The sequence below is a fragment of the Leptosomus discolor genome, chromosome 12 (assembly GCF_034619465.1).
Source record: "Leptosomus discolor isolate bLepDis1 chromosome 12, bLepDis1.hap2, whole genome shotgun sequence".
Classification (NCBI taxonomy): domain Eukaryota; kingdom Metazoa; phylum Chordata; class Aves; order Leptosomiformes; family Leptosomidae; genus Leptosomus; species Leptosomus discolor.
Window position 1 is genome coordinate 11,495,984 of NC_141402.1, and position 13,142 is coordinate 11,509,125.

Consider the following 13,142-nt stretch of genomic DNA (forward strand, 5'->3'; position numbering starts at 1 on the left):
GAGCAGGTATGCAGTTTTGAAGGTGTTAGCGGAGGGAAAGCCAGTGCAGCCGTTAAAGGACTAATGAGACGGCCGAGTTAATGAGGAGGTGAGTTAGTGGCTGGTGTTTTGTGTGACCTGAAGGGGCTGGTGTTTGTGATGGTGAGCGTTACACCGTGGAGCAGGAAGAGAAAGCAGTGTTTGGGATGGACAAAAGGAAGGCCCGATCCAAAGTGGTGTCTAAGTACCCTTTGCTTTCCATTGATGGATCCTTTGGGTCCAGGGGCATCACACAGAGTGAGGGATGAGGAGCGGAAGCCCTGCATGTGGAACAGGGAGAGAAGCAGCTGGGTCTGGAAAAACGGGGTGCACCGAAAGAGGAGCTGAAGGCGAGCAGGGGGCCGGAGAGGCCGGAAAAGAGCTCTCCCCCAAACAGTGGGGACAGGCCGGTTCTGTGGGGATCCCGAACAGAGCGTTTTGACACATGCCCCATCCCTGGAGCCCCGAGTACCCGCACAAAGCTCGCTGAGGGCTCAGCGGCGCCGCTGCCCCTGCCCCGGGGCCCGACCCCCGCCCGCAGCGCCACCCGCCCTCAGCCCCGCCGCGCGCCGCCTGCCTCATCCTGATTGGCCCGGGCGCCCGCGAGCCCTCGGCGCGAGGAGCGGCGCGGGGCGGCGGGCAGCGGGAAATGGCCGCCGGCCTCGCGGGGGCGGGTGGCGGGGACTGGGGCGGGAGGGCCGGTAACAGCCGCGGGTCCGACGGACGGGGCTGGAGGAGCTTTGGGGGAGCTTTGGAGGAGCCTTGGCCGAGCGCGGTGCGGGGCCCGCGGTGCCTGCGAGGGCAGGGCGAGGTGGCAGGTGGGAAGGGCGGGCTGAACAGGCAGGCATGTGCCTCGGAGTGACAGCTGAAGCCTTGGGTGAGGGTGTCTGAGGAAGGGTGTGAGGGACGGCGCAGTTAACAGGTCTGCTGGTGAGGCCCAAACCTTTTAGTTTCTATTGCCTGGAGCTCATCTGGCATCCTTAGCGTGCTGCCTCTCCTCTCTGAGGGCCAGGGTTTTGGCTGGAGACCGTGGAGGGTCACCCGTCCTCCCCTCAGAGCGGCAGGGACAGAGCTGCAGCAGTGCAGGCGGTAGTGTGCCACTGGCCTCAGTGCAGGCTGGACGGCACAGTGCTTGCTTTCTTGTATAGCGGAATCGATATGAATTGGCCACAGGATGGGAATACACAGATGTAGTTGGGGAGAGAAAAAGTAGATGGAAAGCTGAGGTGAACAGAGGTCCTATGTTCAGGCTGTGATTTTAGGCTCAGTCGTTAACAGCAAGTTTTTGAAGGCTATAATTCGCCTGCCGCTTGAGTCATCCCTGTGGACATAATGGCCCAGCGACACCACTCTTTGAGGTTTATTCATGTCGGTTCATGTAAGTATTACTTCATTGTAACGGCTGAAATGTTGACATGGGTGCCAGCCCATCCCTGCCCCCTGCCCCCACTTTCCACCAGGGGTGGGCGAAAGTAGAGCACATCAGCCCTTTTCTTTCTGTTGCTTTCCCCCAGTTCCCATGCAGGGTCTCGCTCCTTCATAGAAGCGCATCATGCAAGCCACAGTGAGCCTGCTGGCGCAGTGTTGCTGTCTCGGGGATTTCCCATTCAGGCTAGTGACTCTGACTGGGTTTCCTAGCCTGGAAGATTTAATAAAAGAGTGATTCCAGAGCTGTACGATATCTGTATACCAAATAACTCCGTTTCTAATTAGCTGTTGATATTGGCGTGAGAAAGAAGAACAGCGATGGCTTGAGAGCTAAATTTTATGCTAAAGTGCCTTTGAAAAATTGTTGTTTCCTTGAGGTGTGCTAAGGGGTGGTGGTGAAAGGAGGCTGGGGTAAAAGTAGCTTTTACTGTAAGGGTTGTGTGGGACCTCTGCCTTCCTCATGTGTTTTTTTGCATCTGTCTGAAATATATCCACTGTATGTCCATGGTTTGTTTGTTGGTTTTTGTTTGTTTGTTTGTTTGTTTTGTTTTGTTTTAAATTTAAAAGCAGCATTTAGAAATGCTCCTTTCTGCTTCAGATCTTGGCTTTATAAATTATTCCACCCATATTAAGGACTGGATTCTTATGGGAATTGATTTCTTGCCTTAAGGAAAGGTGAAGTCAGGTGATTTCAACCCCTTTTCTTGCTCAGATAGCAGTAAGCGAGCTGCCTTGGAGCCTTCAGATGTCTAGTTTACAGTAAATATGCCAAATTGGCCTGTTATGTGCTTGCAGTACTGTGGGCACCCTTGTCAAGTAACAGTTATCTGACTTGACACTGTTTCAACATAATCTGTGCACAGAGCTGTACCCGGTTTTGATTTTTACCGTTTGATCAGGAGCTTTGTGCATAGGCATTTCTGTAGGCTGGCAGGGGACACAGGAAATGTTTGAATGACCTTTGGGTTTCCATCGCCAAACTGATTTAGTTGCCATATGGAGAAGGAGGAAGGTTGGAGGCAGAACTGTTTGGTGCCTTATGAAAAAAAAATCGGTGCATTGGGAACTCGGACTGAGAACAAATCCACTTGCATGGGAACATGTTTATGTCCTAGGAAAGGAGGACTTTCTGGGGACAGGGCTTATACCGTGCAGGAAAGGGAGGGAGGAAGAGCAGAAGAGTGAGCTCCATCATGGCTGTGAGGTGCCTCTGTTCTGAGAGGTGGTGAAATTAAAAAGTGGAAAAGTGGTAAGTCATCCAGAGCTGTTGAAACAGGTGGCGCAGGAGTTACTACCCTTGTGTTTTGTGCTCAAGTTGTTTCTCTCCAAAGCTTGCACCAGGTATGCCCAGTGTATTTATAGTTTGCGGAGGAAATGAAGGGAAATAATTAGACTTTAGCTTTGCAGTTTGTAAATTAGCAGAATTAGAGGGTGGTTTGCAAGGGTGAACTGCGCAAGCTATGTGCAAAACCAGCTCATTTTACTTTTACTAATTTGTTCTTTAATTAATTGGTGCCTACGTCTCTTGATTTGTGCTGAGACTGGCAAGATGCTTCATGCAAGAAACCTCTTTTCATCTTGATTAATTCTCTGCTGGGGTGAGCCTTTAAAAAATACTAGCCAGCCATCTTCTGACTTAGCTCCAGGAGCTTACAGAGTCATAAGGCAGGGAGAGGGGAGGCAGAGGGAGGCCGTTCCGTTTGACAGCTAAGGAGGTGGCACACAGGGAGGCAAAGTGAGTTGCTCGCCCAGGGAATTTAGGGCAGAGATGGTAAGGGAGTCTTGCTTTCCCGAGTGTTACTACTGGAATTAGCACAGGTTCCGTCAGATGTTTCCTTTCTGAAAAAGTTGCGTGCGGCAGATTTTCAACTCTTTACTGCCAGTGGGAGTAGCCAGATTTTAGGGAAGTGCTCCCCAACGCAGGGAGCACGATGCCAGTCCGTTACCTGGCCGGGGGGAGGTGGAAGCGGAGGAGCTGGTCGCGCGTCTTGCTGAGCGAGCATTCCGCGGGGCTGAGCGCCTTCGGAGAACCCTGGGGATGGGGCTGCGGCGGAACCACCGAGCCTGCCGCCGAGGGACGCGCGGCCTGTGCTGGCCCCGCTCCCCGCACAGCATCCCGCACGCTTAGGCGTAAGACACCTTGGCAGTCGTTACTGATCACCGCTCCTTGCGGCAGCGCTGCCCCTGCGGGCGGGCAGCCCTTCGAACGCCCGCTGCGCCTTAGGCTCTGTCTCCGTGCTGAGGGTACCGGAGCCCCCGGGGGGGGGGGGGCCGCGGGCGGGCAGAGCCAGGCGGCCGCCGGCCCTTGCCCTGCCCAAGGCGGGGGCTCCTCCCGCCGCAGCCCGGACCGCGGGGGGTCCGGCGGGGCCGCGGCCGGGGCGGGGCGGGGCGGGGAGGGCGGGGTGCGCAGGGCGCGGCGGCCCCGTCTGTTGCCGGGGCGGGAGGCGCGGGGCCGGGCGCGGAGTGCGATTGGCGCGGAGGCGCGGAGGAGTGGCGGGCGCGCGGGCGCGGGGAGCGCGGCGGCTGGCGGGTGCCTCCGCGTGAGGGGCGCGGGGCTCCTCGAGCGAGCCGCGCGCCGCGGGGCAGAGCGGCGGGGCGGCGGGGGGGGGGGGGGGGGGGGGCGCGGAGCAGCCGCGCGCTGACCGGGTGTTTCCCGCCCGCGCCCCGGGCGCGGTGCGGCTGCGCTGCGCGGTCCGGGCGCGGAGCGGGGCTTTGCGCGGCGTGTGGGTCCGGGCGGGGTCGCGGCTCCCCTGTCTAGCGTTGGTGGCTCTGGGTACCGTGTGTCTCTCTCCTCTGCTTCTCTGGGAGCGGGGCGGGCCGGGCGGGCCGCTCCTCACAGCGGAGGGGATGTTCGCTGGTGCCGAAGTCTCTCCCGTGCGACAGCGCGCTGCTCCCTAACTCCTGGCTGAGCAGACTTCAGTTCGCCAACTTTGCTGCCGTACAGCACGTGTAACGCCTCGGCAGGATGGCGGACAAAAGAACAGCTGGTGCAAAGCAGTAGGGGATTCTAAGCGAGGAGGAGGAGGAAAGAGAATCGCCAACCTTTCACCTGCGCCGTGGGCGCCCGACGACTGTCAGAGCAGCGGTTGCAGCGGGACGAGCGAAGGCACCATGCGCAGGTCCAGCACCGATGAGTCGACCTATCACAGGAGCCCTTCCCTGGACAGCAAGGATTACAGTTTCCCCAATGGCACCTTCCGTCGCTACAGCAGCATGTATGGTGGCCAGTTTGGGGCTGCCAGCAACTCTTTTTTTGGATTCCACACCAACCCAGGCCCTAAGGCCACCAAGGCTAAGTACACGTCCCCCAAGGGAAACAAGTACGTTGTCTTTTACCTGGATCTCTCGTTTATTTTTCTCCTAGAACTGAAGAGGTGCAGCATGGCTCACAACTGCCTGCAGTGTATCAAGTACCTAATGTTTGTCTTCAACCTTCTCTTCTGGGTGAGTACCTGTCTGAAGCTGCGAGACGGTTGCATTTGTGTCTGCTTACTGAGATGGAAGGTGAACTTGTTGCTGCCTTTAAACTTAGAAGTTGAAACGTGGAAGTTGAACAAAGTGGTGCGTAGGCTACCCTTTCTGCGGCCTTGTTAATCTCTCTGGGCAACCTGCTGAGGGTTTCCTTCGCCCTCTTGTTTCCTGGCCTGCAGCTGTGTTTCAAAGCCATGATACAAGGCAAAAGAGTGTGTTTATAGAGACGAGTTGCATGAATGCCTTCATCACTTTGTTCCAGTGAGAGCCATTCGCTCCTTTTGTTGCCCTGACCTTTCATGCCGCCTGTGCTTGCCTCAAAAGTCATGTGTAGTCTTAGAGAAATCTCTGAGGCCATCTGTGATGTTAAGGTTGAGCACAAGCTGACATCCAGTGCTGTGTCACAGGTGGCATGCTGGGCACATTGCACCGTTAAAGCCTGTATTGGGAATCTCCCGGGGGTCGTTCCGTGCCCCAGTCAGCGAGGGCTCCTAGCATTGCCATTCCCTCCTGAGGACATGACTGAAGGGTGGAGGGAGACCAGAGCCCTCCTCGCTTCTGGGGCTGCTACTCTGTGGCAAGAGCTTGTCAGCTCACTACGAGGCAGGCGTGTGTCGGCAGGACACCGGGGTGGGACAGACCGGCATGCACCTCCGCGTCATCTTCTTAGTGACGGAGGGGGCTGTCAACAGCAGGGCGGTTGGGCATGTCACTGCCATGAAGTGGAGCACAGGCTGCAGGCAGAGGCTGAAGAAGCTCGGTGGGAGGTTCAGGTTACAAATGCTGTTTGTCCTGCAAAAAAAGGAGTAGTGTGATTGCTAGGGGGAGGGGAGGAAGTGATTTCTGGTTCAGAGTCTCCTGTCCTGATTCATACATGGAAGGGTCTGTTCCGAGGTCCTCAGGAGGTGCCTTTAAATGCCTCGTTCTGGAGTGGTTTGTAAACATGCTGAGGGAAATAAGGGGTATTGCAAAGTGACACCACTTCTGTCCTGGCACTTAAGGAGCGGGTGCGTGTTTGCAGCTGGCTGTTAGCATGTCTATGATGCTGATTGTCTGTGCTCTCGTGAACTGTTGGAGGTACATGGAGGGCTGTGAGCGAGACACAGAGAGCTGTTCTCTAGTGTGCGCTGCTGTACAGCTGTTTGAAACCAGGCATGCTGCAGTGCTGGTGCATCTGCAAACACACAGTGTAGGCAACTTCTGCTGACCTGAGTCATCCCGAGGAGTCAGGCTGCGATAAACTAGTGCAAGTCCCGTGAATTGGTATGGGACTAACCAGAGCTATGACCGCGAGGAGGGTGCTCTCTTTACACCCTAGGTAAGCTGGTAGAAAGTGTGTTGGTGAGACTGCAGTCTGGCTTTCAACTCTGACTCTGGTTGCTTCTGCATTCCTAAATATTGTCTAACATTTATTCAGCTTACTCCAGACCTTTCTGAAAAAGCCAAACACTATCTTTCTTGCTCTGTTAAGCCCTGGGCCTCTACTGACTGTCCCTGGTCGAGATTATAGCACTGACAGCTAGCTGAAGTGTGTGCTAGAGAAATGCGATAGGATGCTGACGGTAATAGCTCTTTTTGGGACTGTGCATGGCACTGCCACAAAGGATACTCACTGCACTCTGATTGCTTTTACAATATTCATCTTCCACTGAGGCATATGCACATGATAAGAAGAGGTACTGCTGCAAGTAACGTGCGTGTATTTACAAAGGCAAGATGCCACGTAATAATGTATCTTTGGCATGCTTTTCAGTAGGAAAGCCTTAATCCTTTGAGAGAGGAGGAAAGGTTTTTGTCTTTCCCCTGAAACCATCAAAGCTATTCTCAAATGCTTGGAGGGAGAGGAAAAAGACAGGGGTCCCCAAAAGAGAGAATGACCCTGTGCCGACTGGGCTCTTCGTGAACTAAAGCACACGAGCAGGAGAGTGGGTGGTGGTGAATACTGCAGCACGATTTGTTTTGTTTCCTTTTCACATGCTACCTGCACAGCAGGAGTGATTGACGATGATCATGTCCAAATGAGGTTTGCACAGCGTGTAGTTATAATAGATGCAGCTCTTCACCTTCTCACAATGGAGAAAGTAACTAAGAAGAGATGAATTTAAAAAGTACTGGCTTAAGCTGACCTATCTTCAGGAAAAGCAGAAAAAAATTTCCATTTCTAGTGATCAAAAATCTTGGTGTGATTACAGGTTGATGATACTGCTGTTTTGTTTTTCAAGTTGTTGTTAATTATCTGTCATGTTTTACTTTGTGAAATTAAAGGAGAAGCATCTCTGCAAGAAGACAGGGTTTCTCTTTGCAGACATGCTCAAGTAGTTGAGACATGCAGAAGTTCTGCTGTCTCCACCTTTCCCCTTCACCCTTCTCTAGATAGCTAGTTAGTGATAGGCAACACTAAGTAGGAAAAGGAGTTGTTTTTTTTCATGCTTTGACCTCCAAATAAAAGCTGCAGTTATTTCCATGTGCAGAGAGCAGTCATTGCATTAAATGAATTAAATGCCTATTATAGGTCGTTCCTGTTTTTTATTGTTTTGAGCAAATGCTTTGATTTCCTTCAGAAATCATGTTTTCATTAACTGCAGTCCATTTTGTGCATCACTACAGCCTGTTTCCCAGTACTTTCAGCTGTCTGTCCCACAGCATGGCAGAAAAATAGTTCTTAGCCCTGTGCAACTCCTGTGGAATTGGTGCTGCATTTCTGAGGAAAAGACCCTTTTCTTGTAAGTCTGGTGAATTTATAGGAAACAAAATCTCAGAGACCTTGATTTTAAATGTTCCTGGCAAGCTTTATTGGGTTAAGTGCTGCACTCATGCTCTAAAATTGTTAAAAGCTGTCATGTAACTGTGAAAACAGAGCAAATATCTCCTCCCCTTTCTGAGGGTTGAAGGGAACACACAGCTCCCTCACAGGTGTCAGAGGCTGAGGTGCCTTGTCAGCGCTGATGCTGGATCTGTCCATTGGTACAGCAGAGCAGCAGCTATTACTGTAGAGAAAAAGCCTGATAGTCCTAGAATAGCTCTTTTCTCCGTGAAGAGTCCTGCACAAATCGCTCTTGGTGCATTTGCAGCTGCTCTGGGGTATTAAGGTACTGAAACAGGGGCAAAATGTTATTAGACAGCAGTGCTGCTGCTCTAATGGGAATTGCCATTCAGGGGCCGCCTCCTGGGATGTTGCTAGGTGCGGAGGAGCCATCACTGTGTCACTTGGCTGGTTTGTAAGCTCCTGAAATAACTTTTGTCACCTGATACATAATACTTGCCTGACTTCATTCATTTTTACAGACTTCGATTTTCTTTTGTTGAATTGCTGAACCCTCGAGACTAAAGATCGCCTTGGATGATTGCAGAGTAGAGTATTTTTATTTCATAATGAAATACTTGTATTTCACTGTGAAACACGCAAGAAAGAACATTCGTTTTCCACGTTCTGTCCTCCAAACATCCAGAGTTTCTATATGACAGTCAGTAAAATGAGCTGTTTTCTTTCTGTGCTTGTGATCCAAGGCTCTGCTTGCCTTCTCTTTTTATGTTAAAAAAGGTAGGATATATCCTAAGGGCTGAGAGAATGCTATAGAAAGAAAAATGTCATCTCCTTAGTCCCCCATGGCTTATGCCAGCATTCCCACTTTCTTTGCCTTCTAACTCCCAAACCTCCAAGGCTCAAAGAAGGAAATGGACAGAACTGTACTGGTGTTTCCAGTGGCTCGGGCTTTCCTTAAAAGGCCCTGTGCTAGAGCAAGCTGGCTGGATTGGTAGCAATTTGCCTGTCAAAGAACTGAATACCTTTATCTGACTCTTCAGGTAATGCTTTAACCAGCAGAGAAATTCAGTAAAGCAAGGACTTTGCAGAATGCTGTTGTTAGAAGACTACTTACAGAGAGGAGACAGCAACAAAAAGAAAGGAGACAAAGAAGTTTATTTGTCAAACTTACAATTAATAATTTCTGTGCCTGTGTCTCCTTTCCACTGTTAAAACATACTGAAGTTGTATGCACTATGGAGAAGTCAAAGGCTTCACAACGGTATGTGGAGACTTTAATTCTAGCAGGTGGGCTCCCAGAGACCCAGGGGAATATTCTCTGGTAGCTTGAAAACTTGGGAGGTGCAACCTGCTGGGCACGCTGTGGCTGGGATGAGCAGGCGGAGCTCTGCTTTCTACATTCCTGCCCAAAGAGGTGGGGCAAGGCCCTTTCCTCTGTGTCGCCAGTTGGTCCGTACAAAATTCCCAGTGATACAGCCCTGAGGAAGATGTGTCTTGGCTTCTGGGACACCACGTGCCAGTCTGACGTGGGGGGGACACACAGAGCTGGGCAGCGGCGGGTAGCACTGGTGAGTGCTCTGTGGGGAAAACACCAAGAGCCCGTTTAATCTGAGCCCGGGGACTGGCTACAGTCCCTTGCTCTGGCTTTGCTGCTGTCGATGGTTTGTGGAGCAGTTTGGGAAGCTCTGCATTGCTGAGTGCTGCTGGCCTGGTGCACTGGTGAGCTGCCAGCAAGTCAGTCTTTATTACTTGGCTGTAATGGGAAGGAAGGAGGAGAAGTAATGAAAATGAGAAATCCCTCATTACTGGCATAATTTGCCTTCGTTGCACTTCCAGTTTGGTGGCAGAGGTATGTCTTGTAAGAACTGTGCAAATGTTTGTAGTACCTGGAAGACTGAGTGCACAGGGCAGATAGAAAAAGGAACAGCTTGACCTGATTTTGCATCGTGGGGTATTGGATGGTCTTGGAGTGATCCTGACCAAATTCGGCCAGAGTGGGGTCTCTCCGTTTCTTTGTACCTCGTTGGGAACCAATCTGACTTTATTAGCTTGAGGAGAGCTGTTAGCTGAACTCGTTCCCAAAGCTGGGGGATTTTGTGAGAGAGGGAGCTGATTTTGTTGAATTGGGTTTCTTGTCCTTCATCTGCATTCCCCGTCAGTCGGCTGAATGAGATTGATGGCTAAAACAGCCAGAAACTCTGCAGATTGTCAGTGGCTGAGGACAGCAATCATTTTGTAGTTGCACTTGGCTGCAGTCTTAAGTTGGTGGAAAAAAAATCACCAATAGAGCGATAAGCCATTTTAAAAGCAGGCCCACCATCTCATCATCATTAGTTGTGCACGTTCTCCTCTGATGGGCAAGGGCTGCCGCTCGGCCTGCGGGACTGAGCTTCTCAGGTGGAGCTGCTGCATGGAGGACAGCCACATGTCGGCCAGTTGGGGCGTGCTCTGAGAGACAGTTTGATGAGAAATAAGACAGGCTGTGTATTTTCATAGGTGTAACAGGTGGATAATCTGTGACAAACAAAAATTTGATTGAACAGCAATACAGTCTTTGCTTCTAGATAGTTAAAACATGGGAAGTTTATCCCAGAATGTCATTCTTTCTAACTGCCTCCAAGTATCTGATTCTCCTTTGTTACTTACCTCCTCTGGAAACTGCTCGGTCTGATTGACATCTTATCTCTGCCTCTGACTTTGTGAGGCCTCTCTGAGGATGTGTTTTCAAGGAGCAGCGCTTTTAAAGAAAGGAGAGTCATTTGATATGGGAATTACAGACTTCAAAAAATGGCATTTCCGTGAGAAGCAGAGCTATTGAGGGCTGGTATCAAGTTCGAGAGAGAGAGATGATTGTATTACCTGATGTCTCATTCATATGGGCACCAATTAGAGCTTTTCGCATAGCAGTGCCATTCATACAGTCTCTTTCCTGTGTGGATTCTGATGTCTAATAGGGGTTGGGGATCCTGCTGGAGTCTTATCTCCCAGTGAAAGCACTGCTGAGGGCTACATTTGCTACCTAAATGTGTAACTTCTGAAAACCTATAGGAAGTTAATGACTTTGCAAGGGTGCGTAGCTGTCAAATCAGGCTGACAGTGACAAATGGACTCATGAGTTATTTGTGGGATACTTGGCCAACACGGTTCGGTTTTGTAATCTTCTTTTGCTTAGGAAACCAGACTCAGAAGGCTCTTAGTAGAGAAGAAAAAAAATTGCCTTAAAGTTGACTATATAATAGATACCATCTTCTAATTGCTTGCTATGGGCCAGTTTCTGCTTCTGTCACTCATGACAGAGAGTGGATTCATCGCGTCAGGTGGGTTTGCTAACATATTGTTACGCTTTTTGGCCATGAGTATTGGCAAGGATTAAGCATCTTGCCTTACAAGTCTAGCTGGCAAGTATATGCACTCTACCTAATTCAGACTTACCTGTAGTACAAAAAAACAAGGAAACCCATCAGTGGGTAAACCCACAGGGTACGGCACGTGGCGGTTGTGGAGAAACTGGCCTTTTTAAAGCGATGAGAGAAATGGCTGCAAACATTATTCCCTCTTCTGGACAAGGACACATACTAAATCTATTGCAGCCAGTACTTTGAACTACACAAAAGAAGACGAAAGGCAGGTGAGATCATTTCCATCATTATTCCTCATCCTCCATATCTTGGCTTGAAGATTCTTGAAGGCTAGCCGCTGCCTCTTTCTTACAAATGATTTCTCATCGTGCGGGCTATGACCAAAGTCAGAGTAACTGCCACAACACGTGCTATCACCTCGCAGTTCACTCTGCCCCAGTATTTGATCCTTTTCACCCCCTTTGGGCCTTTATTTTACAATATGGACCTTTTGGCCAGGGGATTGTTTGCAACAGAGTATCTGGAAGAATGAAATCCCAGTCTCAGTTTGTCTCCATACACTGCTGTTTCAAATGTGGTGGCTATTAATACTGCCATGTAATTTATTTATTTAGAACATAACTTTTGGCTAAGGTAGCAAATTCGTACAAGTTACTATATGAATAATAGACAGTATCTATATAAAATATATAAAGACACTTCCCTCTGGTATTTATAGTATAAAGTGAGCACTGCTAGGTCAAAAATGAAATGTGGAGTTGGATGGAATGACTTCTGCATACTCATGCAGATTGGAGACAGTAAATTGTATTTCTTAGTAGTGTCCTGTAATTGTTTCTCCAGGAAATGTTAAACCATCACAAGATGCAGCAGAAGAAAATGAAATTGAAATTGCAGTCTGTAATTAGACTGTCATACTGTAATGCATCTTAAATTTGTCTTCAACAGAAAAACGCACACCCTCCAAAAAAACCCTCCAACCTGTTTCAAGTGTGAATGTTCTGCGTGCACATTTGACATGAGGCAACTGGGGCTTGTTCTAAAGATGCCGTACATTTGAAATAGTAGTTTGGATGAAACAGAGTGGTGATGTACAAGGACAGAGGACCAGAGTGACTTGGTCTTATAAGTTTTTACACACAGATTTTCCGCACTTTTAGGTGTTTGTTTTGTTAGATTTTTTGTTCCCCCCCCCCCACTTGCTTGTCCATATTTCTCATATAGCCGTTTTTGTTCTTTCCTTGGCCACAGTACCTTTGTTAGTTCTCAGGGACTTTCAAAATAGTGCAGCAGCAGCTGTTGCTCTGTGTCACCTTATTCTTGGAGTCCCTCTGAGCTGTATGCTTTAGAGGTGGCTCTAAATCCAGATCAGCTTGATCCATGCTGGCTTATTATATTATTGCTTTCCTACTCTTGTTTCCGCTCTGCACGTGATGCCATGCTTGATTACCTGCTCTTCTCACAACCATCTTCATGTTTTCACCCCAATCCATCCTTTACAGGAAAGTCCTGGTTACTAAGCTTCCCGTTGCCCTCCGGCTGCATTTTGTGAGCTCCTTTTTGAGAAGTCATCCACTGTGATGCCCGTAAACACTGTGTCTGATGACCATGAGATGATAGTGATTTACTAGTGCTGGTTTTATTACACATGTTCACAGAGCGATTAATCCTTGCTGACTCTTATTTAATGCTTCTCCCCCTCCACCCTCCATGCTTACACGTTTCTTTACATGAGGTGTTCAGGGAGGAACTTCTTTTTACTGTACATCATTCTTGGCTCTATTGATGTGGACTTTGGTGATGTAGAGGCCTCTGGATATAGCTTAGAGTGGCAGTGAGTTTTCTCCGCTTCTGCTTGTAGTCATTACTAGGTGTTTTGTTGGTAAAACTACCAAGTGTCTGCTCCCACTCCATTCAAATAGACAGCTGTCTTCCCCCTGCACCTAGCAGGGTTTAGCCTGAGACTTGGAGAACAAGGAAAACTATGCTGTGAGGAAGGGAAACCCAACCAGCCACCTGCCCTTTGTGCAGATGTTAGTTTGCACTTTATTTTTCCATATGAAGTTCACTTTCTTGTTCCCTACGTGGCTTTTCTTTCTCAC

At 49.6% G+C, this 13,142-nt stretch overlaps 1 protein-coding gene across 1 annotated transcript in view; it reads left to right on the plus strand.

Annotated features, from left to right (window-relative positions):
• The first annotated feature begins 4,557 nt into the window (after nt 1-4,557).
• The window catches only part of TSPAN4 (tetraspanin 4), a 200,976-nt gene continuing 192,391 nt past the window's right edge, over nt 4,558-13,142 (plus strand). Inside the window, exon 1 of the mRNA XM_086472158.1 lies at nt 4,558-4,890. Within this exon, the coding sequence (XP_086328284.1) occupies nt 4,558-4,890 (333 nt within the window). The remainder of the gene's footprint in view (nt 4,891-13,142) is intronic.